Raw genomic sequence first — 27,058 nt, 5'->3', positions numbered from 1 at the left:
GTAAATGTACCGGGAAGTCTCATCGCGTTTAAATCAGAGCTCCTCAATTTTTACTTAATGTTCTTGCTGTGACTGATGCAAATGATCGACTCGAATGCAACTTTTATATAATTACACTACTGGTAACGCTGTAGGGGTATAGGGGAGGACGTAAATGGATATTGCTATTTCGTCATTGTCAAGAACCTTAGAAAAACCATTTTCTTGGCTATGGCAAGTGAACTTCTATAACAAGTCAAATGAGTTTAAAAAGGAACAATGCACTATTTACAGTCGTATATTGCGCTTCAACGCCTTTGTAACGATCTTTTGATGTACATTATATAAAGACTTATATCATAAATATTCACATATCACATAGTTTTTTGTCACGAACACAGACAAAATGATGTACGATAATTAAAAAGTAATAATTACAAATTTAGGTCAAGCCAAATTCTTTGAAAAAAGGAGGAGGTAAAGGTAAGTAAGTCCTATTTTTGGCATTGATTATACTCACTCTTCCGCCGTTCCAGCGTTCTCATCGCTGACCAACGTGAACAACTTTTCTACATAGAGAGTTTTGGCGTAGTTAATCTGCTGTACAGTAACGTAAGCCAGCTCTGCGGTCTTGCATCGGACGCGCGGCCGCTTCATCGGCTCCGAATTAACCAAAATGGCATTGGACCCCGAATAACGCATTACTATTTCGATGTAATGCCTCGAATCGTCGCCCTCCTTCTCTTTAACCACGTTGCAACCTCCCAGATGGCTGTAAAATCACATAATATTAGAACTGTATAAATGCGATGATACGTCATATCTATACCTGAGGGGACATTCGAGTACTGGAGTCAATTCCGGTGCTTTTAGAGTAGTGATGAACCTAATCAGTCTATCTGATATGATGCAGAATAAGTCTTCTGAATAGTTGCCCAATACTTGATATCCCAGCAATTTTTCTTCGTAATTTCTGAAAATTATAAAAGAGTTTTATGTGTCGATCTCAATCAAAAGAAAATATGCTAACCTATTGTTGACGACGTATAAGTACTGCTGTCCTTGGCTCTGTTTCAAGTCATACAGAGGAAGCAGGCTACTGGGACCTTGCACGCACCTCGGCAATCGTTTCCTTTCCGGCATCAGTTTGCTGTAAATAACATAAATTGTGTAATAAACGACTTTCAAGAGTAAATACTGACCTCTTGCTGGAATCTCGCACCGCTCTTGCAGTCTCCGAGGCGAAGTCCAAGACACCCACAACGGGCTTAGTAAAGGCTCCTACAACGCCTTTACCTAGACCCGAAAACACTCCTGGCAAACCGTCATTCGACGCCCCTTCATATACCTGCTTGAAGATTCCCGTGGCGCCTCCCAACAATCCAAAACCCAAACCCTTGATGCCAGCCACAATGTGGTCCGTAGACCTGCCGGTTTCCACCTGCCAAAGACATAACGAATATAATATTCTGACGATCTGCAAAGACATATATCATTCGCTATTATTAAGAATAGCATTTTTGACAATGGCGAATGACTTTTCTCCAGAGATGTTAGTCAAAATTTTAATGTATACCTGTCTAATTTTCTGCCTCATCTCTTCGTGATAGTCGTCCATGGCGATCTTGCCGAGGCCATCGCTTAAAGATTCGGTCACTTTTGCCGCAGAATTCGAAAGACCATGGGTCACATTTTTTACTAAAGTTCCCACGTTGCCTTCCAATATAAACCCGTAGATGCCTTCCGATACGTCATTCACCAACCCTAGTGGATTTCCGATGAAGTCGATTGAACCAAAAATCACGCCCGCTTGCCACATCAATTCCTATACGTTATAAGTCGTAGTCACTATAATTTTTATATTAAATTAACAGCTCGACTAATGTCAAGTTTAAAAAGACAATAAATTAACATCAGCCATTTAAATGAGGTCCATTTATGTTATCCCAAACTACAGAAATCGTTTCAGTATTGAAGCAAAACAACTCTTTTCCTTTACACAAATCAAGGCAAACGTAAAATAATGAAAATAAGAAATTAATTGACGATCAATTATTAATATACCTCATACGTTTGGTACCATCATTTGGAGCGACGAACACTTAACGTTTTTAATTGAAATTATTGACGAATGAAGACATTATATTATTTACGATGAAAAATCATAAAAATTAACTCAGCAAAATAATTGAAAACGAACCTATTCACAATCGATTAGAAAAAAAAGTACTCACATCCTTAAAATGCTTAACAATACTCTTGATTAAAAACTGGCCAGTCTCAAAAGGATGTTTGCGATCGAAGGGTTCCAACACGATAGCAGCATCTTCGAATTTAATCAAAGTGAGTCCCAGCTTCTTCTTGATCCGCTGTAATTGTTTGGGCAGCTTACCCACCGTACGCACGCTAAGTCTTATTTCGTCCGGTATCAGTTTGAGCACCTCGAAGTAATATCGCTTCGAGCTGGAGGCTGAAACCTCCATGAGTAGGCGATGGGTTTCGTGGTCGCCCTCGTCTCTGGCGAGCACTTCCTCCTGTTTTAAGTGCACCCCAATAAAGGCTAAAACCTTCAGCAGCAGCTTCTCTTCGATGATGGCGGTCAACTTTTTCAGCCTCAAAATGAAATGCTGCCAGAAAAACCATCAAAAATTTGCTTTATAAATATGTATTTTGGTATTAACCGCACCTTAAATATCACGGCATTTGCGTTGACTTGAGGCTGAACTTCGGACTTGATCTCGATGGCGGGCAGGAGATCTGAAGCCTCTGCACTGTCTTTTGAGGGAGAGACGTACAATACTACGGGAACAGTTGCATCCAGCAGCTGAAAAAACCATGCTTGGTACTTGTTTATTATAAATATACATATAATATACAAGGTGTTTCATTTATCATGCACGTGCGATTTTCTAGTAAACTAACAGTTTAAGGAAAAAATGTTTCAATTAAAATTTGATTGATATAAGAGGGTGCCTCTGTTGAACGGAAAATGACCTTTAAAAGGACATTTTTTTAAAACACATTCTTATATCAATCAAATTTACTTACATTTTTCCTTCAAATTGTTAGTTTATTATATTATTATAGCTAGAAAATCGCACGTGTATTATAAATGGAACTCCCTGTAAATATATATGGAAACGCACTTGATTGTCGATCTGCATATCACCGACACTGAGACAAAAACGGTTGTATCGTGCCGCCATAACGGTCTCCGAAATTATATTCGAAAAATGAGCATAGAATAGCTCCTCTGGAGCTTTTCTGCACACCACGCTGATCCCTATTCCTTTAAGATCCAAATTGAATTGAAGCTCGTTGTTACTGATCTCCTGTAAGTGATTTAATTATTATAATCAGTCAAGCCCTGCAATAAAAACCTACATCTTTGTACTCATACAAGAGCCGCGGGCGTTGGCTTATAGAGCCCCATTCTCGATCGTCGGGCAAAGCGTATGTGCGAGTTTCATGGACGTCTTTAATAGTAATAACCTGTAGATAGTATAAAATGAGTTACACAACTGAAATAATTTTAATAAACTCCCCGCCCTGATTTAACCAGGGACATACCTGCGTAGGACCATCCATGGCAATTTCAACCGACAGGGATCCGGAACCGGGCCGCAGTCTTTGGAATTCGACCGCCTGTTCTAGAGGTACCCCTTTATCCGTTACTTTATGACAAATAGGTTGTGGTAAACCCAAAACAACGGCACTTCCTATATACAACAGAAACTCGAAAGTAAATGCCAGCTATGAGATATCATGTTGATACTAACGTGCGATTAAATAAAAAAAAGTTTTCGTTAGTCGTTTATTAAATATCAGAATTTATAAATAAATTGGATCATCCTCAATTTAGCACCAATCAGAATTATCACCCCGGTGACGAACAAAATAAAATAACTTACCTTCTCGTAACCCGTAAAATCCATCCTCGGCCTGCACGCACATATTATAGTGGTCGCAACATAAACGCCCGTCCTGTGTGGCCTTCCATCGTTGCGTGGACAACCTGCGTGGATCCATCCTCCTTAACGTCAGTCTACCAACAGAATTATACATTTGCGTATGCAGTCTCGTACTACTAACGAAACTATCTTTAAATGAGCTGAAATAGAGAAGACGCACGCGTTCAAATCTGTTTTAAGATTGTTCTCAATCACCACCACCCTCTTGTCTCTAAGATATAGCAAAGTTATATGGGATGAGGGAATATATAAAACCTTATACCTGGAGTAATAATTGGGCTGAGGCGCCGTATCTGCTATGTCCAGTACCATGATATTGTCTTGCTGTCTAGGACTGTTTGGGTGATTGGGAGGACTACTACCCTCGTGCTGCAAATAACCTAATAACAAAATTGTGTAAGCCGTTTATGAACAAAAATACACACAAAAACGAACCATCCGGAGTTATCCGCCATAATTGCGACCTCTGCCCGGGCATTTTCCGACTTAAAAACACTTTGTTCTTCTTCCCGACGTCTAGCACCAATTCCTGACTTTCCACATCATGCGGATTCTTCACTTTATGAGCACTAAACATACAAACTTTTCTAAACGAGCCCCGCGAGATTGAAGAATTAATTACCTTTTAAACGTCCCAACAAAAGCGATGTAAATAAAATTCTCGTAGGTCAACTGAGCAGCCGGTCCCAGGTTATTGATATCATAAATGCGTGTAACTCCTCCTGGGGCGATTAGCTTCACATACTGAGCTTTGGTTGGCTCGTCCCATGCGTAAGGGACGCTAGAATGCGCCCTAGCTGCCTCAAAATTTCAATTTTATAGAACAGAAGATGCATATTAAATTGTGTATACCCGTGCTGTGCATCACATCGATGAAACAGCTTTGGCCGAACTTGACAGGCACCTCGGAGAAGTTGTCAATGCGTATAGGAGGCGGCATTGTATCTGCATCTGTGAAAATTACGTAAAAAGTCGCGTTTTGCAGCACCACTTCCAGACGCAGGAAATAAACTCGAGAGTTTGGGTCTCTGTAAAGAAAACCTTAATATCGAAAACCTGTTTCTATATTTGCTTTTACCGAACGTTGATGTGCATTGAACTAATATCGTCGATTTTAAATCCGCCTGACCAGCAGCAATCCTGAATATCCTCGATGGAGACGCAGAGGAGCTGGTCTCTGTCCAGCCTCGACCAATGAAAGGGCATATAGGAGTTGGGCAAGGCCTTTAAAAAGGACGACTTTTGGCCCAAATCGGCCTCTTTTATCAAGCAGGACTGCGCAAAATGCAGCTTATAGGAACTACGATTGTGCAGTTGATATCGGGGAGCAATCGAAATGATGTTGGTGCCCCGATACTTGCCCCTGCCCTGGCGCACCTCGATACCGATGATGAACACTCGGTCCGCTTTGGCATCCTTCATTTGAACGTGTAGCTTTCGATATTGCGTGCCTTTGCGCACGTGGAAATTCGAACACCACTGCAAATTAGTATCCGGAATTGTTTAGAAACAAATGTGCAAAAGTATAACATTAAGTCATTGGAATATACGCTATTCAATATCCTTTTACACCATGTAAACATGGTGATGAAATACCGAAGTGGTGATAACCGCGAAACTTATTTCCAACAAGGTGGCGAACGAACTATTGAAAGACGTATTTTTATATATCTATATTTGAGATTGACTGGTATTTTTGTTACTGTACACTTTAAACGGTAAACAACTTTAAGCTAAACTAACCTGTGGAGTTCCATCCCTCACGACCCTTTTCCCCACTCGGGCATTAATCGTAGGACTGGCGTCGTGATCAGAAAAGCTGAAAAGGAGTGGCGTAACTAACCGGGCCTGTTCGTGTTCATCAAACTGTCCGGCACACTCGTACACCGTCCCTGACTGCTTGAACACCAATGGAATGCCTGTTTTGTTTATTATCCAGTAAGGGACGCAAATATTGATCTAAAAACAACACATAAATATTACCAATTATTTAAAACACTTTTAAAGCAAGAATACCACCTTAAATTTTGCGCCTCTGTTCATCAGAATTTCGGCAGTCAGATAGAGTTTCCTTTGTTTAGCGTCCTCCAATTTAATCCTGCAAGAAAATTCGGAAGTCCCTTGGGGAATCACTACGTCTGAACAAGTCTTGAAACCCTCAAGCCTAATTTCCAATTGAACAGTTCCTTCGGGGTCCACCTAGATTGTCTTCATAAAGAAAAAAAGCTCTTGACAAAAACCTAAACTTACGTGAGTTAAAGCGACATGTTGTCCCGCCTTGATAATGCCCTTTTCGCCTGATATACCGTACTGCATGTCCACTGGCAGCAAGTTCTGAACCTTTACAGTGGGATAGAGGACGATTTTGTGGGAAGGTTGCTTAAAACGCGTTCTGTTTCGATCGATAAACACTCTCTCTTTGATGATTTCAGCGCAGAACCTTTAAATTTTTTATTTAATTTGGTGGAACTAGGGACGTATGTTTTCAAAATAATTTTTACCTGTAGTGGTGTCCTTTGTGAGTGTGAGAAGTACCCACAATGTAGGTTCTGTCGGCTGAACCGCCCATTTGATCCCACGTCACTGCGGATGACGAATAAGTATATTGATGCAGTAATCCGGTGGGTCTGATTTGAATTTGCGAGCGGACATGGATCAGAGGCACCGCCAATGTTGCCTTGGGGCTCACGGTAAAGCATTTACTAGGAACCTTAGACACCATTTCACAATTCAAAAAAGTACCAATGAAGGATAACTCTTACCCATAAAGTGACACTATCATGGGGCAATCTGCTCTCCAATTTCAACTCAATCAATTCGGGCAGATTGTTAATTATTGTGAGAGCCGACCGGATGGTTATCAGCTTCCTGGCGGAACCCTCCAGGGAGATATCGAAAACAATTCGGGCTGAAGGTATGTCCGTATACTAAAAACAGTTTAAATTTGTATTCTCTAGCCTTATGTGATTGAAAAATTCACCGTGTTTTTAAGCTCTGCCGGAGTGTCTCTGAAATAAGTCCCGACTTTATCTACCGTAACCGGGTCAACACACTGCCAACCCTCCACTTTAACCTTCAACTGGTGCATGCGTAATTTATGCGAATCCTGGTGCCTCAGTTTGTCTAGAGGCAAACCTTTGATATTGAAGAACATTTGGATAAATCGATAACTCACCTCTACTAGTGAAAGAAAATGGGATAATCTCACCGGGTTCAGCTACAAACCAGTCCTTCTGTTGCGTTATAAAATCACTGGGCCTGTTCAATTCGCTTATACACGTGGTGAATTTTAAAATGCTCCCTGTGTCGTTCTTCAAGGCGAATGCTACAAAGGGTGACCGCCTTTTGAAGCAACTGCGCTCACTTTTAAAAAACTCGCTCGTCCACGCATCCTTAACTTGTTTAAATAAATCCATAAATGTGGACGTCACGTTCACGTTGAACGTGTCCTCGGATAACACTCCTACTATTAGCCGATTCGTCATCAGGTTTTGACTAGAGGGGACTTTTTCCCATGATACCTTGCATCTTTGATATTCAATTCAATGGAAATTTCGTCAAAGGAATTAGATATAGACTTACAGCCATGGTTCGATGATAGGTTCCCATCCGGACAAGACTCGGTTGTAATAATTACCGGCCAAACTACAGTGCAAGTGGCCGTAGGAAGATCTGGGATTGGTCAAATCCGGTTTGGGGATGACTTGGCGTAGCTCCAGGCCAGAAAAAGAGAGTTCTAAAAGAGGCACGTCCGAGTCGCGACAATCATCTATTATGTAGACGGATATGCGGTTTGCTTTCAGCTGAAATTTCAAAAAGTTCCTTAGGTGTTTTCTCGAAAACATTGTTATTTTATGTTAATCAGAGATTTGCTCTTTTTTTTCACAAAAAAACTTATTTTTAATTGAAGTCTTTAAGACAAGTTATCGGTTAATTACTTTAAGTAGAATTCTTGAGTAGGCAAGCAGCAATACTTTAAGTGAAATCGCGAAGGGTTTTTTAAGAACATGTTAGTAGATTGTATTTATTATTATTTCTCTTTCGGAATTGCAAAGAACATGTTTAAAGTATTTAACATTCAAGAAATGTACAAACGTGTGGCAAATTCTTCCCAAACTAGCTTCAACTTGTGATATTTCAATTTGTTAGTCTTTCGATCGTAAATTAATGTTACAAATTATTGCACTTCAAATAGGCAACCAGCAATACCTTTCTTCCAATGGCGAAGGAATTTGTCAAGAAAACTGAACTTTTTATAATGTTTTTACGTTTTTCCCATAAAAAGTGGTTTTTAATTCTTAAAAACAAACAGATACTTTATCATTTCTCTTTAGACAAAAAAATTAGGTTTTTTCAAGTTACTTCAAATCGGTGCTAGATATTTCACTTATCTTTCCAATTTCATCTCAATTTGGGTTATTTTAAGACGATTTACGTTTTTTCCAGGTCAATGAATACTTTAGGGACGCGCAAGGTTCGAAAGGAAACAAGAAAATCTTCAAAAACTCACTTCAATGGCCTGCACATTCAATCCGCTCTGTCTCGTTGAGTTCGCCACGCTTTCCGCGTTCTGAGTTAACCAAATGGCCGCATCATCCAGTTGATTATCGCACATTTCCAACGCCTGCACACAGTCCCGATGGCGAAACCCTAGGGCGGTCAACCTTTGCACCTGCCCCTTGTAGCTTTGTTGTTTCTCAGTAGCGGAAAACATTTGTTTCGGCAGCGAATCCAGCATTTGCCTGCGAAGAAAAACGTCACAAATCCCATTCATATTATGAAGTATAAACCAACCTAAACATACACATATCGTAGAAGGATAGGCGGACGGTAAGAACCTGCATTTGTACCTCCAAAAGACCATCCCTAAGGAGATCTACGGTAAGCACTATCGGGTCTATAATGGAGAGAGCGGTCTCGTTTTCTTGTCCTAAAGTACAGGAAAACATTTCGCAATTGTTGAGGCTGCAGGTTAATGGTTTCTCCCAGTTTGGCCGATACATGACAACAGTAGTGCTCTGGTAGACAGGATAGGTTGTCTTAATTTTGTATTTTCTTGGTGATTTTTATTCACCTTTAAAATTACAGCGTTGGAGTCGGGAAGCGCAGAATTTTCTACAAGAACTAGCTCGCAATCGGTAACGTTCAGCTTCAGTTCGAACGTTGAATTTGACTGGTTAGAACTGCTTTGAGTGCGTTCTACGATATGACGTTCCGGACTAGATTGGACGTTGTCGATTTCCTGGAAAATGTACTCGCGTGCGGCTTCCCACCAGTCGAAAATGGCCATCAATCTTAAATTACATTAGTTTCGTTGAAACGTAGCAAAACAATCACAAATACCTCATGTTATTGAGTAAAATAGTCAATTTGGTATGATCTTGCCGCCTCCTTGAATGGATTTCAGCTTGCACTAAATCAGCACTGTTTACTGAATCTTTAATGGGCTGTAGGATGTTGGTAAATACGTTGCAATTTGGTTCGTTTCCGTAAAATCTCGTATCTGGAATTGCAATCTAAGGTCCATTTTCAAGGAAATTTCATTACCTTACCGATCAATAAAATCTCTTGAGACACTAAATCAATATCCTGGCTGAGGTTGCTAAATGTCTCCATGATCAGATGTGATTTTATGAAGTTGATGCAAGTGAGAGGTGAATGGTGAGCATGCGATTTTACCAAACGCAAGAAGACGTTTTGTAGGTCCAATTTTATGGAGGAGAGAATCCACTCGTCCTGATGTTCTGCCTAAGAGAAAAAGAAATATAAATTTTTCGCCCTAAAAACTGTCATCAACAAGTTCTAGTTTAGCGCTATATTTCCCCAAATATTTCCGAAACTACTAAAAATTTGGCAACACTAACTAATTCCTACAAATTCCACAAAAAGGCAATTCTTTCGGAAATTAATCGACCTCGTTAATGCAGCCAAGCTAGTAACAATGCGCGCTCTTAAAAAGGACACACAAAAATACATATATCGCGAATAACGATCTCACCTGAGAGCGTGAATTTTGAGCGGACGTTGATGGATAAATCCTCTCAGTATCCTCACCCAAATTAAAGGCCAATAATCCTCTAATTAACTTATACTGGTGTAAATCCAGAGCACAATCCAATGTAGATAATTGTCCATAAACTGTGGAATCCGGCACAACGTGGCAAAAACTTTTATGTAAATTTCTCTCGTACTGCAACTTCAGTTCAACTTTTTTAGTGAGCAACGACGGACCCTTGCGCATTATAAACGAAGATCCGAATTGAAAACTCTTGGAGTTTTTCTTCACTGGACTTGGCTCATTATCTTTAAACCCTGTATATAAATCCATATTCTCCAATTCAATTAGCATCACTTCGAGCAAGCATCTCATTCTACTTTCTGCATTATGAAGACTGCTGATAGTCCCAAGTTCTCCAGAGAATTTAAAGGTGTTGGTAACGAGGAGTCTGCCAAGATCGACTACAACTAGACTGGTTGATTTGGAGCTGACTGGCAGTAATATAATGGGAGAACCCGCCTTTAAAATTAAAGACAAGCGAAAGGGCTCATCGGAAATCTATTAAAGTGAGAAGAAGAAATTAATTTCTTTTAGGTATAGATACTGAGGGAATTTACTAGTTTTCCACTGGTGGCCGCCTGCAAGCCTTTGAGTACAGTGTCGCCTCTCTGCGCTTCGCCTCTCTCAGTGAATTTGCTGAAAAATGCCTGAAGTTCCGCAACAAATCGCTTAGTGTGTACGTACATGATTGAGGCCATGTCCAGGGTGAGTTGAGCATCGTATTCTTTATCGCCCTCAGGCGCATGCCTGCAACATCAAACTTCAACCACCACAAATCTCGTTTATTCACCAATTACACAAATTTACAAATACAAAATTTTCGGAAGATGCCTTTAATTCCAAAAATTGATTTTAGTTGATATTTGGAAATACATTTCAAATGTGCCATCCGCATTTCTTCTCATGTAACAGATTTTCGCACTGACCAAATTAAAATATAAGGAAGAAAAGTAACTTTAATACGTTATTTTATTCATTCAAATATTTGATTTAAAAAAACTCACAATAAACCCAAAACGAGATTAGAATTTCGAACATAATGAACAATAAATCTACATTATAGATATAGGCGGCGATTCAGTTGGTTTGGGTGACTGTGTTCAAAATTCTCCCACTCTACTTGTGGAAAATTAAAAAAAATTATCATCAGATCAAACACGATTTGCACTAAATTTTGCTACATGCTTATCTTGTTTTTTAATGAAATCGAATGAAACCAAAGAGGTTTTGAATGCATGAATTAATCCTTTTTTTAAGGCATGACTCACCGAACGTAGTAAAATTGCAACGCCTCCTTGCCAGAGGTGAGGAACCTCTCTTTGTAAATCTGGCCATGCAACGTCAAATCCAGCAGTGACATTGACCCGAGGGTGCCCTTGACCTCTTTGCGCAGCCCCTCCGTCTTCACCGACACTTCGACATTGGATATATTGGCTCTGGCAATGTCCCTACCACCCTTCACCAACACGGTAGTCAGCGAACACACACTGATGCTCGTCACCGTTTTCCCATTGGAGAATTGTTCGCGTTTGCTGTTGCTCAAACTTACATTGGAGTTATATTTGTTGTTGTCGCTAAAAAAATCGATCACCACCACCCAAGAAGGCACACTGATCACCAAATCCAGGCAGTTAAAGTCTATGGAGGTGGAGCGCTCGATAGAGTTGTATTTCAAATCGAAATTGGGAGCTGAAGGGTCCACTAACAATGTAGAGATCAATACTAGATTTTTCTCGGGTCTGGAACGAGTTTTACTGGGACTAGGTGGAGGAGTGCAAGGGCAAATGCTGGGTTTACTGCGGTGGACCCTGAAAGAACCATAAAAAATCCCATAGGAATTGAGAGGTGAGAAAGTAGGTACCCTCTAATGAGATGGTGGCCAAGGCCGAAGATGCTGGCGGCCTCTAAATGGTCTGGTAGAGAGCCGCGCGCTGAAGAAGACATGCGATGGTGATAGGTGATGTCAGGGCAAGAACGGGAATAGCATGTCGTACTGGGAGGAGGTTCGGGGCTACTCGATGAGATCACCATGGAACGTTGTCTGTAATGGAAATTTATAAACTAAGGTCGCATTACTAGATATAAATAATCAGATTCTGTACATTTCTCTTGTATGTAAAAATATGCACAAATGAAAATAGACGTCTAAGTTGATAAATTTGTATAATGAATTAATTCCATAATTTATATACAAATAGAGGGGGGTCCTGAATCGACTTTCTAAAGTGGATTGCAGTCTCGGTTTTTTGCCTTCTCCACATCAACCTAATTTCCCTAAGAATATAGGTTATTGCACAGAGTGATTAGACATATTAGCTGTAATAAATTTTTCCCCAATTAAGGGATATTTTGTCGAATATTAAAGAGTAATTGGGTAAACAAATTATAATCTAGATTATATATATACTGTATACTTAAATCGCAAAAAAATAGTTTTTAAATTTTCTATCCCTGAAACTGCAACAAAATATTTAAAACACCATCATGTTGTTGAAGTCCATATCGTTGTTGTACCGTAAATCACTATTTTCATCATATAATTACTTATTACCTCGGAAAACGCACATTACTCACCGAGACCCCTCGGGCTGTAATAAATCCTCCATGCAAATCGACTTGAGCGATACCTGCATGTTTGTGGTGAACCGCTGTGTTTTCTCATAGTTAAACAAGAAATCCTGGAAGCTCAAATCGACCAATGCTTGTCCTTCATTGGCACCGTCTCGCCGTAGCTCAATGATAAATACCGGTACTTCAAAGTTCAGGTTGAGGCACATTTTCAATTGTCGTGCCGCTGGTTTCTGCGCCGTAAAGTCCGTCGAGAAGAGTTTAGCCCTCACGTGCGGATCCATCTTCAACGTAGTCACACCGCTGTCCTCTTCGCAAATGTCGGTTAAGCCCGATTGCTGTTTATGGCCCAATGGATGACAATCGGCCAAAACTGGGGACGAAGTAACCCACTGGACAGTATCCAAAACTTGTTCATACTGGGACCTTGTCAGGGACACTTTCAAGGCAGTTACAATGCTGCCGCATATTTCCCATTTTTGCGGAGGCTTTTCGGCATAATCCTCGTCTTCTGTGAGGTCAAAAAGAAACTCGTCGTCGTCGCAATTCGTCGTTTCATCCAAGCGAATTTCCCGCAAAACATTCAGTTGAAGCATGGTATCATGCAGTATGGGCTTGGCCAATGTCTTACAGCTATAGAGTATGTGAGGCTTAGTAATACTGGAGAGTCCGGGATTGCGTCTCGTTTTCGTATTCAAGGAGAATATGTTCATATCTCGCACCTGAAATTTGATCCAATTGTTGAAAAATGTTTTAAATTTTTTGGCAATCGACGCATTACTTCTATATCATAATTCTCCTTTCGGTACTCATCAAAACCACCCCCGTTGGTGGCGTTATCTCTGCTATTATTGATGCGTATTTTGCCCAAATGAGCCACAAACACCTCGGGGCTGGAATTGGATCTAGGCAAGACCAGGACTGGACTATCCAACTCAATGTCCAAATTCACATCTGAAAATACCACAAATAATATTATGAATTTGCCTTAAATAATCGGTCACCTATGGTAAAATTCCCTTCTCCGGGACTATAGGGCGTTTGTAACACCGTATCCCTGGCGCTAGCGAAAGCACTCGGCTCATTACTGCTATTTCTTCTTTTCCTTTTTCCGGGCGAAGCGCTCTCGCCAAAGGACAAAGCGCTGCCGTAAAGCGAGCGTTTGCTCATGCTCAATGACTGCGCCAAAGCTTCGGCACGTGCGTGCACCAATCCCAAAGCCATATCCGTGGCAGCCAATCGGATTGAACGTGCCAAATTGGCCAAATACTGCTTAAATTCAGTGGCACAACTCTGCAGTTCCGCCACAAACAGAGGGGAATGAGTGTACCACAAAGAGGCCATTCTCACAGTGACGTCGGCGGCGTCTTTCGAGCCGTAGGTGTCGTTCAGGTGTCTCACCACCTTGAAACTAAAAGCTTTGCTCTCTTCCTCTTGCAGATCTGACAACATATACATGGCATTCGGCACCTCTAGCAATGGGTCTCGGCCCACGCTAATGATCCGTGGGTGAAGATGACCGTCAGGGGTTAAATCCAACACCTGAGAATTCCTTGTAAATTAAACGAGATTAACAATTAGGGAATGAGTAACCTGAAGTCCGTCCAACGACCCTTCAACTTCTAGTTTCTCCTGTATGGTGGCATGTATTTTCGCATCGCTCATTGTTGCGGTGCATACTTTTTTTCCGTACAGCGTTCCATCTCGTGGAATTCCTCGCAGAAGCAGAACATTGAGTCGGTGGAAGTCGAAGGTTAGCTCAGTAATCCCTACTAAAAGTCAAGACGAATCCCGGTTACGATACATTTTTTTTTATCGCGCGTATATTAACCGATTTATATTCTTTCCAAATTAAATCAAGGTTGATACTAAAAAAATATAAACCTTACCAATTTTAGAACTCGCATCTTCGAAAAGCGATTCGGTGGAATCTCTCACATCAAACGCAGGCACTGTTGATAAATTCGCAGCGGTTGACTTTTGTACTTTCGGAAATACCCTTTTCACGAAACCAACCAGCTCTACCATCGTCTCCTGATTGGCTATTAGGTCTAAATTATTAAACTGAAATCAAAATATTATAATAAATATTTACTTTATTCAATAAAAACCGTACTTGAATATTGGCGATGCGAATGGGATCTGTTCCTGACACCAATGACACATCTATCGTGATTAAAGCCTCTGAATCCATAAATGCTCCACTTTTCACCGCTGAAGGCCAATTCGGCGGATCAACCGACAACGTATTTATTAAAGCTCGAGTAAGGGATATTGGAGACGTAGCACCTTGTCTTACAGCATTCGGGTCGGGGCTTCCCGGAGACGTTGGCGAGGTCGGTTCGCTGTCTCTAATGCTTCCGGACATCGAATCCATGCCTATTAAAATTGCAATTACTTCACAAGCAACAGTAGAAACACGAGGCACTGACCCACATGCTTGTGACTGGCCACCAATAGTTCGAAATCGGGACCGAAAGTCTGTAAGGCGTCTACTAAAAGAAGGCTATGTACAGTTAACGTGATACTGGTGTCGATTGATCGTTGACTAAAGGCCACTCGTACTCCGGCAACTTGCAGCTCCGCCACCGATCGACCGCGGCTTTGTAATTCCAGGGACATTTGATCGATTGTAAACTGCATCATCAGCAACCTTACGAGAACAGAAATACTTAAAGAACACTAGCTTCTCATTAAAACCAATACAATGCTGAATTCCCACGTACGCCCGTGTATTACTGAACGCTATAAAATTGAATATTAAGAAATTCTTCATCTACGTTACTTTTTTCCTAGCATTGAAAAAATATCAAAAGTAACCACAAAACAAATCTACAAGGTAAACTACATTCTGTACAAACGTCGGCATTTGGTCACACCGATGTAATAATGCAATTTGTAAATGGTTGATGCGCCTCCAGTCTGTCGTTCTTTCACAAAGTATGAGATTCCCGAACGGATTCCTTATGGAAATACGACACAAGCATATCGGAAATGCTACAGAGAACACTCACTCCCAACACTTAATTTTTCGTATTTCCATCTATTTGCTCAGTTTTTTTGGGTTTTGAAACTTAAATTTCATACAAAAAACTCTTCTGGGCTCACCCATAGCAATATAACGCTCCTGGGCGAAGTATGAAATGAAACATGTTCATTAGAGCCGCAAAAAATCACTTACCTGGCCATTTCAAAACTAGTATCCATGCTGATACTGTCCTCGTTATCTTCGCAATGATTGACTATGTCACTTTCAAAGGTATCTTCACCACTAAATGGGCTGGGCAGGCCGGTGGACACGATTAAATGAATTAAATTCCTAGCGGAAAAAATCTTGTTTTCGTTCAAATGCACTGTAATTAATTTACATGCTGTCAATTAATAGGAAAAAACATAAACGACTTAATTACCGACTAATTTGGGCAAATTGGCATTGACAGTTAAGCTCGGATATAGAGGGTCACTAGTGTAAACCACCCTCCTTTCAATTTGCAGAGATATACTAAATCTGTCCACCACATGGAGCGTTGAGGATCCTAAGAAAAACATTACAAGTGAAAGTAACTTGCATGAAAAATGATCCAAATGGATATTTGTATTTTTAAAATAACTATACACATAGGCATATAGAGTGTCTTTAGTTAGAAAAAGTATTCAACGCCTTATATTTATCAATTTTTATCAATAATGGCGGATTGAGGTGACTTGACGTTCTTCAGTTGCATAATTTGTCAGATGTACAGGTAATGGCCTTAAAATGTAATTCTACGATAACACAATAGATATTCTCACGGATCGCTAATTAACCAGTGCAACGTTAAAAAATTCTGAGATATAATATGAGGGGAGTATAATATGATCTTACCCTTATTTAGAGCGTATCTCCAATTTTCCCTGGCCTTCCCGATCAGGATCTGCAAGTCGTTCATTTCCAAACTATAGCAGTCATAGAGCTTATCATGCAAATTGGCCTCGTCCAATTTGAATTTCGCAAAGTCTTCAATTTGCGATGTTTCCGCCAACGTAGGTTCCTCCGACCCACCACTGTCCTTACTCACCGGGGGAGTTGAACAGGGCGTTAAAAATGTTTCTGAACGAAAAAAAAATACAGTGAAATTAAGTAAAGAAAAGACAAAAAGAAAAATAAGATAAAGCTTCAAACTCACCATCTTCTTCGCTCTCTTTAGTAATGAATTCGGGCTTCAACGTAGGCTCCGCACTAAATGCGTTATTCCTTAATTGCAGGCGCCCGAAATCGATCACTGCCATGGCGGAGTTTTGGTCGTTAAAGTCTTCCACAAATATTATTTGAGGTGCCGATATATCTAACTCCAAGTCCCAGGTACTGCGGGCCGCCTAATTTTCAATTTAAACATCTTTTCCATAAAAAAATTCTTGACAACTCACCACTCGCCCCTCCAAAATCTGCTCAAAATTCTTAAGAAACTCCAGCTTAGTTTTGGACTTCATAGCTTCAATTCGCGACTGCGTTATGTCCCTTTGGTGTGGAAAGCATACGAAATTTGTCAACCATTTAACCGCATTAGGCTGATAAACCACATCTAAACATTTAGTCTTTACATGAAGTCCGAAATCGCAGCCTGAATGTGGAGGCTTTTTTTCATAAACTAAGTGAAATAATTCCTGTTCTGCATCCTCTAACTTAGTGAGGCTGGACACTCGAGGGCTGTGAAGGTTGGAGGACCTTCCTCGAACCGCAGACGTTCTTTCAAGTCCAGGAGGACCCACTTGAAGATTCGTTAGCAATAAATTCATGAAGTTGAAATCAAATATTAATCACCTAGCACGGGAAACATTGTGTCTTTAGTGAAGCGATCTTTGAGATAGAGGGCCTCTAGGCTTAGCTCAACTATATGGGAGGAGGTTCTAGGCTTGCTGGATAACGTCAAGGACAAGTTTTTAAACTCCAGCACAATCATTGGTTCACTGCAAAATTTATTTTCAAGTATTTTTTTTATATTTAGTTAAGACATTGTTTACGTTTTATTAGGTTCCTGGTTAATGGTACACAAACTAATAGAGCCAGTTTTTAACAGAAATGTAAACTGGCCAAATACAGCGTCTCTCTTGAATACTGTGCTTTCAGCACTGTCAGATAAAACTTGCAATATTTCCCCTTCCAATTGTTTAGTTTCCGACGGGGTGGTATCTGTAGAAAGGGCGGAATGCCAACCCATCCACTGCGGAAACCAGCTCTCCAATACACTGCGGCCGCTACTCTGGTTTCCACTTTTTGACGGCAAATTCACTGAGCTCATTGCAATTTCCCTCAAAACCTTAAGATCCTCATAATCCCTATCCCACTCCACCTCGTTTTTTACTTTCTTTTCTTCAGCAGTTAAAGCTGTGGTTGGAGTAATTAAAAGCTTTTTATATACTAGAACATAGCTGCAAGAATTTGTTAAACACAGATTTTTTTTTTTTTATGTAAAACAACCTGACATTTTCCCTAGCTCGTTTTAAACAGCTTTCCCAAGTCGGTTGCGCCCTGCATAAAGATGGCTGCCCTCCAGGATAGAGACAACTGATTGCATAATACCACCAAGCTCGAGAGTCTTCTTTTGGAGATGAGCATGGCTTGAATCTGCGGTAAGCCCTAAGTTTGGAAATATTTTCTAACCTTTTAATGCAGTTTACTATCTGATTGTACTGCCACTAGAATAATTTTGTTATAGCTAAAATTATATTAAAAAACAAGGACATACATCTACTAGACTTAGGGGCACAGCCTCTAGAATTAAATCACAGATATTCCTGGGGGTTGAATCCGAGTGCAGAGCCTGAGGACTTTTATTGCGCTTCAAATGAGCCAAAGCACTCACTGGGGGGATAATGTAATGGCTCCTTTTTGTTTTCCTCATTAATTCCTGGTTAAATTTCTCATCACTGAAAAAACCTAAATTTTCTGTATAGAACTTACCACCAGCTCAGCAACATTCAAATTCAAATAACTCTCTCCCTCTTCAAATGTATTCCAATATACAGCAAACTCATTGAGCTCTACCAATTTAAAAGAATGCGTTTCATGACTAGATTGAATGAAACAAGGGGTCCAGTTGCTTTCGCATCTTTGGGCTATTAATGATTCAATGGTAAAACCACATGCTACAGCTGTATTAGGAATGCTGCAAGCATCCTCATAGCGTACATGGACGTCTTTGATTTTTAACTGCAAATTTTCTAAAATATCTGACATTATGCCAGTACCATAGTTGTACCAAGTAGAATAGCTGGAGGCATAGTAGTTGGTCTCTTTGAGGTCCTTTTGAAGACGCCATTTTACTTCCAAATCATCCAACGCAGAGAGTTTGAAGTCATGGCATAATGATAGCTCACTATTGTGGTCCCACTATGGTTTTGTTTTTTTTTTTACTGGTAATAAATTGCAAATATCTGCCCAAACCTGCTCTAAAGGTAAAGGTGTAGCCACTACATACAACTGTTCGAATGCTATAACCCATGGAGCAGACCTAATTTGCCTCACTGGGATTTGCAAAGTGACCTTCTGAATAAACCCTGATCGAATTTGAATGGGTAGCCCTAGCTGACTAAGAGCGTCAGTCTTAAGTGGTACATTTTCCAGCTCTACTTTGCCTATTTTAAAAAGTGTTGAATGATAATTACAGGATGAATTTAGAGGAATAAAATACTACCAGAGAGCAGAGCAATACTCAGTTGATCAGTGTTGAGTTGTACATATTTCCCCAAATAGTTGTTTAGGACCCATGTAACTAGTCCTTCAAGCATTCTGAATTCAATAACTTTATCATTATCTGTGGAAGATAATAATTTTTACAAAGGTAATGGGCTTATGATTTATAGAATATGATGAATGTATCTAATTAAATCTGATGTGTGCATCTTTAATCATATTAATTATTCAGTAAATATTACGTTTTAGGCTTACCTTACGTAGGAAATAGCAAATTTTAGAAATTAATCACCAATTATTATTGATTTACAAAGCAATATCACGTAATAACAGTATTTCCAGTTGCAGCTATTGCGTTACTAACAAATACCTAAAAACAAATGATTAGGGGAAAATTAAAAATGTTCATGAATTATATTATTTTTAACACTTTTTGATTTCATTTTCGATTATTTACAATTTTTTTAAAGAAACTAACATTAATCAGCTGACATAACTACATTTGGGCTAGGCTCGAAACGAAATGTGGCAACATCGAAGTTCAAAACAAACGTCATTTTCTTGTAAATTGCAACGCATTAATGCATTATTTCGATTCAGTTAGGTCCAGTTTACTTTTGTGCAGTATTTTTCAGTTTTGCAGTTCATAGAAATCGCATTAACTTAGACAAGAAAAAGTACAGTGTCTGTATAAACGATCTGTTTATTTATTATTGGTATTAATTATGTTTTTAGATTTTGATTAACTATCGTTTGTGGAAAGTTTTCAAAATTTAATCAAAATTTTATATATAAGTGGTTAAATATGTTAAATATGATATATGTATATTAAATTTGACAAAGGAAACGCGTATTGCTAAACGAGATTTAATTTTTATGCTAGGCCAAGTAATTTCGTATAAACATCATTGCCATTTTCTCATTTCACGACATATTAATTACTAAGAGAGCAAAGCTTTGAATGCATTAAATAAGGTGATGTTGACAATTTGTCAGTAACACCTGACTTTGACGTGACACCACAAACAAACCGAGTATCGAGGGTGAGGGGCGTTCGCAGCTAGCTCCAAAAGAATCGCCATTTTGGAGTTATTTGTATTAAAAAAGGGACGACTTTAATCGTAATTTTTCGCGTTCATCTTAACGATATACCATCAAATTTTCGAAGAAATGCGTCTGTGATACTTCGGTGCGGCTGTTGGCAACAGAATTTCGGACTGATATGCAATAGGGCTTTCTGTTTACCCCCCAAGTTTCAAAGGATTTCTCATAAAAAAATCGAATTCTCAGCTCGGTAGGAACAATGAGCACAAAGGACGATGAGTACGACTATTTGTTCAAAGGTAAGGGCTGGTTTTGAGGGTAGTTTTAGCCCCTAAATCTAGCTTTGTTTTTTAAGTGTAAATGCGCTTTAAAAAATATATATATTTCAAAGTGAGTACATGATTTTTGTTCTGAGGATGACACATAATAAGACAACTCATCAAAAACCTTTGAGGTCATTGACGACGAACGAACTCATAAATTAAAACTGGCAAATGCCCTACTTATATTAACACCTTAGAGCATGAACAGTAAACATTTACTCAAGCAGAAATCAATAAATAATGCTCAAATGTCTAGTATAACGGATAAATCCAATTGGTCTAATTTAAACTTCAGCTGCTTAATTCAATTTTCTTAATTAATACCTCAATCAACAAAGGTAGGCTTGATTTTTCAATCAATACCAATAACACTTGTCTTCATATGTCACATTCATATTAGAATAATTAGTAATTCAAAGGCTTTGTTTCAGTTGTCCTTATTGGAGACTCAGGAGTAGGAAAAAGTAATTTGCTATCCAGATTTACTAGAAATGAATTTAACCTGGAATCCAAGTCGACAATAGGAGTTGAGTTTGCCACAAGAAGCATACAGGTAAGAACAGTTTATTCTCTATTGGTTTGTTGGTTCTTTGTGCATTGTTAAGGAGTGTCGTCATACTTTCAAATTAAAAAAATGTCATGACTTTCATTAACTGATATGGCTTGTATTCATTAATTGATTAATATATGTATTTAAGTCAAATACAAGTTCTATAGTATAGTTTCTATCATCTTACAGAATTTTCTTTTGAAAATAACTATTATTTAAATTTAAAATAAAAAATTATGGGAGTTCCAGCTTGATTTCTGTTTGTTATTTAGGTTGATGGCAAAACGATAAAAGCCCAAATATGGGACACTGCAGGTCAGGAACGATACCGAGCCATCACTGCAGCCTACTATAGAGGTGCAGTAGGCGCCTTGCTAGTCTACGATATTGCGAAGCATCTCACTTATGAAAATGTTGAAAGGTACAACTGTCAGGATAGAACAAAGATGGTTTTAGTATATGGAATTCTATTTGTAGATGGCTGCGCGAGCTACGAGATCACGCTGATCAAAACATTGTGATTATGTTAGTGGGGAACAAGTCAGATTTACGACATTTGCGCGCCGTCCTCACTGAAGAGGCCAAAGCGTTCGCTGAGCGAAACGGATTGAGCTTTATTGAAACGTCGGCGCTGGATTCTACAAACGTTGATCTGGCTTTCCAGAATATTTTGACGGAAATCTATAGAATCGTGTCGCAGAAACAGATCCGTGATCCACCAGAGGGAGACACCATCCGCCCTCAAAATGTTGAACCCATAGATGTCAAGCCGACCATGAGTACTGACGGAGTTCGCAAGCAGTGTTGTCAGTAGGGGATAAAGTGAAATTAGCAATATTATCAGTTAATTTACTTGTCTTGCAAACTGGTAAGTCCCATTACCTCAAGCTTAACAGCTTAGCAGCCAAATGTGATTTTTCAGTTAAAAACACATGTAGTTAATGCAGTGGTGTCACAGTGGACATCGAGCTGTGCAACTGGACCTTAAATATTGTTTCTTTGCCCATTTGGAAGCATTAACCAGTACATATACATATTACAATGTTAGAATATTCAAATAACTATCGGTTTTATATATAGAGTTTTAAATGTTTTTTGTCTCATTTTTTGCAAATTTTATACAAGTGGTGTCAAAAAAAGTAAATTTTTTTTGTTTGTTATATCACAGCAATTGTTTTTTGACACCCTGTATAATCAGTGTTGAAAAATATAAAGGTAGACACACACGCATATTATGCCTATTGCATTGTGATTATATTTATGTAACATAACTTGAAGGTGCATTATTTCTAATTTTGCTATATATTTAGTGTTTGAGTTTCAAAGATATTTTGTATATTTTTAAGTGTTATTCGAGTCTCTACAGTTTTCTCTCGCGTTGGCTCTGCACCTCTCACTTGCCATTTTGAATACATTCCACACAGCAATAGATTATGGAAAAAAAACTCAAAAACTGGTGTTTATTTGTCTGTTTCAAATGTGCGTCTCGCGAGGTCTGCAGCCATATTTTAAAAGGGGAATTTCTCCATCATCGACTGTTCCAAAGATATAAAAATCTCTGAAATCGATGATGTTAAACATGGTCTATCATAGGTAAAATCGTTTAATTTCAATGTAGTAAGCTCTGTAATATATGCTTTATATTACTTAAATTATTATAAATTTAATTTTGAAATAAAAGTATTTAACTCATTTATTTTTGTTGTTTCTTTTCCTTACTTACTCAGGTCAACCAATGTACCGTTTATTAAAATTTTAAGTGCAGTCATTTTTTCTTCAAACACAATAGACTTCTAAAATTATCAAATCATTTCAAATTTAATAATGAATCAAGTGAAAATTTCCCTTAGTAATGATTGACAAGTCTGGAACAGTGCAGGTAGTAAAGGGCATCTCAATATAATTTTTTTTGTTCTACTTTCAGCCACTTTTGTTATTTTTGTAAAATGGCTGAAAAGTAAATTCACTTTAAAACTTGAAGTGTTTTTCGTTTCTGGAACACTTTTATTATAGCAGCAAAAGACACTATGATTTTCATTAAATTTTGATACAAAAACACCAGAATTTTCGCAGAGAACAACTTAATTTATCTACATTTTTTATCCATTTACAAAATTTAATCAACTCCCAAAGTGGATTTGAACTAAAATTGAACTGTGTAAGTGTCGCTAATTACAATAATTTGCAATGAGTTTTAGAGGAACTTTCAAGTTAAAAAAATACACTTTTTGGCATTGAATTCTTTTAAGAACATTTTTTGCAATTTTATAGTATTACATCAAATTGTATATTCAAGAGAAAACGCTATACTTTCAGGTTAACTTGACCTTCATAGAGATAACTATCTGTAGCAAATATAACAATACAAAATGGGAATACAAATATGTGTATAATGGCAGCGCTAGTTTACAAACTGTTAAAAATTATATATGTAAATATATTGGTCCACTTTACTCCTCTGGAGTGCTTATTACAGACACATCCAAAACACAAAACCTGGCTCGACACATTGGACAAGTGCATTTACTGGACAACCACTGACTTTGCATTTCAGGATCCTGTCTTGATATAAACCACTGTGCAATGCAATCAATGCACCACATTGGCCTACAAAAGCAGTTGGAGCAATTATTGGTGTTATTTGCTGCGTCCTGACATTGTTTCTGTAGTTTTATTCCTGGGCGCACTTGCAGGCAACCTATGCATTGGTCTAATTCCTTAAAAATCAACTCTACTTACCATCAAAATAAAAATAAAATAACATTTACACACCATATTTGTATGATACAGAGGATTTTTCTTAACTGTATCTCGAAACACTTCTAAAAACTGGTCTTTCACTGATTTATGAAATTTGACTTGTGGTAAAATATTTATAGATCTTGCAAGCCTGTCTTCTAAATCCTGTAAATATTAACTAAATTTTGGGTATAACATCTTAGTATTACGGACTTTGAAGTCTGCAGAATTGATTCGAATAGTGAAAGGCTCAGCCCTATTGCTTTTCACCTCAATATTAAGGAACTGGGCTTCATTTGAAGTAACATGAGACAATTGGTAATTAGTGGCTTCCTTAACGCTCACAGTTGCATCACTCTGATGTGCCAAAAACATGGCCAAGGGAGTCACTTTCACAATCCAATTCTCAGTTACCACCACATCTACTATGGGATTTGTTTTGATGGATACGATTTCCAGCCTAGTAGAGAAATGGTGACTACCACAATAATATATTGAGCTTAACTCAAACCTTCGATATTCAGTTTCAATGTCAGCAGCCACATCCTCCCAGCTACTGTTATTGTTGCAGTACTTTTTTAAATTCACAACAACAGGGTGGTTTGCATAATTATTGTCAGTCCATCGTTTTATTTCATATAGTGCAAGGAAAGGAGTGGCCAGGCAAGAAGAGACGAAAATTTTCCAGTAAACCGTGCCAAAATATAAGCTTGATAACTGGAAATTGAACAATATACTCTAAACTAAATAACTATTTAATTCCACCTACCTCTTCCACATATCCTAATAAACATAACAGGCAAATGTAAATAATGGGCAGACAAGAGTAAACCAGCAAATTTAGAATTGACTTTTTAATGTGATAACGCACAAATCTCTCTTTTTCTGATCCCAAAAAGTTACGGAACCAATTTTGAATGGTGAAACCTGCACTAATGAATTCTGCCGGAGGGTAAATAAGCCCGAAGCTGACCAATAAGAAGAATAAATTGAAAATTAAGTCCGAGGACATTATTTTAATTTACAAATAATAATTACTATTGTAGTTTTAATATTGATTAGATATATTAAAATTAAAAAATATATAATTTCCTTTCAATAAAATGATAGATATCAGCTGATTTCAAAGAATTTGAAATTTTAAAGTTGACGTAGAAGCAAATTGTCAGAAAATTGGCTTTGTGGCCCCACTTGAATAGTTGCAATTGATTATTAAAGATGCACCAATGGAATGGTTGTGAAACAGATTCACTTCCAAATTTCCATTTTGCAACTTTGCTACTTCTGCACCAATGCTAAAAATACGAAAATGAATTGGGGGAAAATAGGTCTTTTATTCAAGAATTTGAAAGATGCTTTCACAGAAAAGAAAGTTGTAATGTATTGATGGCGCCATCTCACAGCTTTAAGAAGTAAAAATTATTAAGCGGATAACGACACCTTTCTCTTATTTCTTTCCATTGTAGAAGACCCCTCTGAAAGTGTGGGGAGGATAATTTTTTCACATTTCAATTTCGTTATTAAATTGAAGTTAATTATTAGACATTTACTCTTGAACTTATGTTTCTGAAACAAAATTAATGATAACATGTTTTAAATAAACGGCTTGCATACGGCAAGAGTGTGATCAAACCCGCAAAACACCTTTTCAACCCTTCCCCCTATTGAAACTTTAAAGGGAAAATACTGGTCATTATCATCCCCCAGTCCTAGACACCCGCTCTTATTTCTTCCCCAAATAAACATATCTCCGAAGTTTGTTACAGCAGCAGCATAATTGACACCACACACTAAATCTATAACTTTACTGTCTGGCTGAAAATCATTACGTCCAAACAAAACTTCAGGTATTTTCAATGGTTTTTTTGATAAATTAATATTTGGACCTAAACCTAATACTCCATAGCCCCATGAGAACACTTCCCCTTGATCAGTTGCTATGAGACAAAATGAACCTCCACTTGCAATGCTTTTAATTTTTCCTAATTTGTTGAGCATGTTGATATTTGTTGGCGTGGCCAGTTGCTGATCTCCACTTGGCAAAGACATTTGTCCATATTCAGTATTGCCCCAGCCAAAGGCTTCTCCTTTATCATTTAAAGCCAAGACAAAATCAGCTCGACATGCTAATTTTGTAATTTTTTCCTTGTCTATGTCACCCTTGACTTTAGTAAAATTACTACAGTTGTTAAAATGTCCAAGGCCTGTTTGCCCATCAGCCCCCCATCCACAAGAATACACTGAACCTTCTTCAGTTATAAGCATACTGTGATCTTGGCCACATTCAATGTCAATAATCCGATTTCCATCAATTCTGTCTATGTAGTTTATAAGGTTGCTTTTAGAGTAATTTTCATTAGAAATAATTTTCCTGCCACATTGCCCATAGGCATTATTTCCCAGCAAAAAAATTCCTTCATTTGTCAAGACCATCAAATGTGCTCTACCTGTGGATAATTTAAGTATCTTTGCTTCATTAGAATTTCTGAAGGGCAAGGAAATAGGCTGGTGATAATAGATAATTTCCATTGGATGACCCTCTCGAATTGCATGATATCCAATTTGCGAATCAGTATTGATCCCTGTTCCATAAAGCTTCACATTATTGTCGCTATTTACAGCCACAACTGAGAAACCAAATCCTGCAGCTGCAGTTATTACCTCAAACTTCTCCCCCAATGACAATCTTTTAGGCCCTCTTATACACATAACTTCTTTTTCTACAATTCCTTTAATGCCCAGAGCTCCAGTTTGTGCATTGCCCCATGCGAATAGCCTTTTATATGCCGATTTACTTTGCTTGAATTCATGTACTGGCACATCTTTCCAGTGATCGGGATTGATGGGATATTTTCTTTTCGGTCCGCTGATAAATCGGAGACCCAAAATTGAATTTAAATTGAGGACTTGAAACGATATTCGTTTAGAGGCATTCATAATTATAACGCAATAGAGATACAAGTGTACTTTTATAAAGAAATTACAAATATAAAAAGGATTCTTTCGAAAATGTTAGTTTAAACTTTTTTGAGGTTATTAATTAAGTAATTACCATTTCTTATTGATTTAATTATTGATGATTTGAAAGCGTTTTCTATTATAATGTGTTCAATTTTAGTGCAGTAGTGTAATGAATCTGTTGCCCTCGATTTT

At 38.4% G+C, this 27,058-nt stretch overlaps 4 protein-coding genes across 6 annotated transcripts; 1 reads left to right on the top strand and 3 right to left on the bottom strand.

Annotated features, from left to right (window-relative positions):
• Positions 1–202: 202 nt before the first annotated feature.
• On the bottom strand, positions 203–19,721 carry Vps13D (vacuolar protein sorting 13D). 2 transcript variants are annotated; one of them, XM_066398466.1, is made up of 54 exons: positions 19,680–19,721; positions 19,505–19,619; positions 19,251–19,370; positions 19,001–19,191; positions 18,518–18,946; positions 18,303–18,464; positions 18,035–18,252; positions 17,578–17,985; positions 17,378–17,523; positions 16,984–17,324; positions 16,743–16,932; positions 16,442–16,666; positions 15,987–16,112; positions 15,758–15,929; positions 15,009–15,229; positions 14,693–14,955; positions 14,466–14,640; positions 14,170–14,348; positions 13,581–14,118; positions 13,358–13,530; positions 12,583–13,298; positions 11,870–12,049; positions 11,277–11,816; positions 10,566–10,755; positions 9,949–10,506; positions 9,503–9,698; positions 9,294–9,453; positions 9,025–9,244; positions 8,745–8,968; positions 8,461–8,692; positions 7,533–7,753; positions 7,126–7,478; positions 6,931–7,073; positions 6,713–6,877; positions 6,452–6,660; positions 6,201–6,390; positions 5,970–6,149; positions 5,694–5,909; positions 5,029–5,429; positions 4,803–4,978; positions 4,573–4,747; positions 4,386–4,519; positions 4,213–4,330; positions 3,891–4,090; positions 3,550–3,698; positions 3,364–3,471; positions 3,126–3,311; positions 2,666–2,803; positions 2,214–2,606; positions 1,556–1,804; positions 1,182–1,420; positions 1,010–1,129; positions 809–952; positions 203–751 (listed from the first exon to the last, which is right to left on the bottom strand). In XM_066398466.1, exons 3-54 carry the CDS (start codon positions 19,342–19,344, stop codon positions 496–498), a joined length of 12,330 nt encoding a protein of 4,109 aa, XP_066254563.1. In that variant the 5' UTR covers positions 19,345–19,370; positions 19,505–19,619; positions 19,680–19,721; the 3' UTR covers positions 203–495. The 2 variants fall into 2 exon arrangements, with proteins under 2 accessions (XP_066254563.1, XP_066254564.1); XM_066398467.1 differs by lacking the exon at positions 19,680–19,721 and having other exon boundaries at positions 19,505–19,658.
• Positions 19,722–20,263: 542 nt separating this feature from the next.
• Rab11 (RAS oncogene family member Rab11) lies at positions 20,264–22,862 on the top strand. The gene is made up of 5 exons (XM_066398439.1): positions 20,264–20,592; positions 21,048–21,169; positions 21,439–21,587; positions 21,644–22,034; positions 22,089–22,862. Exons 1-4 carry the CDS (start codon positions 20,553–20,555, stop codon positions 21,978–21,980), a joined length of 648 nt encoding a protein of 215 aa, XP_066254536.1. The 5' UTR covers positions 20,264–20,552; the 3' UTR covers positions 21,981–22,034; positions 22,089–22,862.
• A 674-nt stretch (positions 22,863–23,536) lies between these two features.
• LOC136414433 (E3 ubiquitin-protein ligase TM129) lies at positions 23,537–25,022 on the bottom strand. Of its 2 annotated transcripts, XM_066398438.1 has the most exons (5): positions 24,675–25,021; positions 24,417–24,622; positions 24,119–24,365; positions 23,939–24,070; positions 23,537–23,883 (listed from the first exon to the last, which is right to left on the bottom strand). In XM_066398438.1, the coding sequence occupies exons 1-5, from the start codon at positions 24,915–24,917 to the stop codon at positions 23,617–23,619; spliced, it is 1,095 nt and encodes a 364-aa protein (XP_066254535.1). In that variant the 5' UTR covers positions 24,918–25,021; the 3' UTR covers positions 23,537–23,616. The 2 variants fall into 2 exon arrangements, with proteins under 2 accessions (XP_066254535.1, XP_066254534.1); XM_066398437.1 differs by having other exon boundaries at positions 24,119–24,622; positions 24,675–25,022.
• Positions 25,023–25,275: 253 nt separating this feature from the next.
• Positions 25,276–26,900, bottom strand: LOC136414432 (RCC1-like G exchanging factor-like protein). The gene has a single exon (XM_066398436.1). It carries the CDS (start codon positions 26,840–26,842, stop codon positions 25,499–25,501), a length of 1,344 nt encoding a protein of 447 aa, XP_066254533.1. The 5' UTR covers positions 26,843–26,900; the 3' UTR covers positions 25,276–25,498.
• Between the last annotated feature and the right edge of the window lie 158 nt (positions 26,901–27,058).

Source organism: Euwallacea similis, chromosome 17, assembly GCF_039881205.1.
Source record: "Euwallacea similis isolate ESF13 chromosome 17, ESF131.1, whole genome shotgun sequence".
NCBI classification, from domain to species: domain Eukaryota; kingdom Metazoa; phylum Arthropoda; class Insecta; order Coleoptera; family Curculionidae; genus Euwallacea; species Euwallacea similis.
This window is presented reverse-complemented; position numbering and strand designations above follow the sequence as displayed.

Excerpts from the sequence above, each read along its gene's own strand:
- Vps13D (XM_066398466.1), bottom strand. The coding sequence starts at position 19,344 with ATGCTTGAAGGACTAGTTACATGGGTCCTAAACAACTATTTGGGGAAA. Across the intron at positions 13,531-13,580 it reads AGAAGGGAATTTTACCATAG|ATGTGAATTTGGACATTGAG; the intron begins GTGACCGATTAT and ends TGGTATTTTCAG. Across the intron at positions 3,699-3,890 it reads ATTTTACGGGTTACGAGAAG|GAAGTGCCGTTGTTTTGGGT; the intron begins GTAAGTTATTTT and ends TGTTGTATATAG.
- LOC136414432 (XM_066398436.1), bottom strand. The coding sequence starts at position 26,842 with ATGAATGCCTCTAAACGAATATCGTTTCAAGTCCTCAATTTAAATTCA.
- LOC136414433 (XM_066398437.1), bottom strand. The coding sequence starts at position 24,917 with ATGTCCTCGGACTTAATTTTCAATTTATTCTTCTTATTGGTCAGCTTC. Across the intron at positions 24,623-24,674 it reads TATTAGGATATGTGGAAGAG|TTATCAAGCTTATATTTTGG; the intron begins GTAGGTGGAATT and ends TTCAATTTCCAG. Across the intron at positions 24,071-24,118 it reads TCAATTCTGCAGACTTCAAA|GATTTAGAAGACAGGCTTGC; the intron begins GTCCGTAATACT and ends TAATATTTACAG.
- Rab11 (XM_066398439.1), top strand. The coding sequence starts at position 20,553 with ATGAGCACAAAGGACGATGAGTACGACTATTTGTTCAAAG. Across the intron at positions 20,593-21,047 it reads GTACGACTATTTGTTCAAAG|TTGTCCTTATTGGAGACTCA; the intron begins GTAAGGGCTGGT and ends GCTTTGTTTCAG. Across the intron at positions 21,170-21,438 it reads TTGCCACAAGAAGCATACAG|GTTGATGGCAAAACGATAAA; the intron begins GTAAGAACAGTT and ends TTTGTTATTTAG.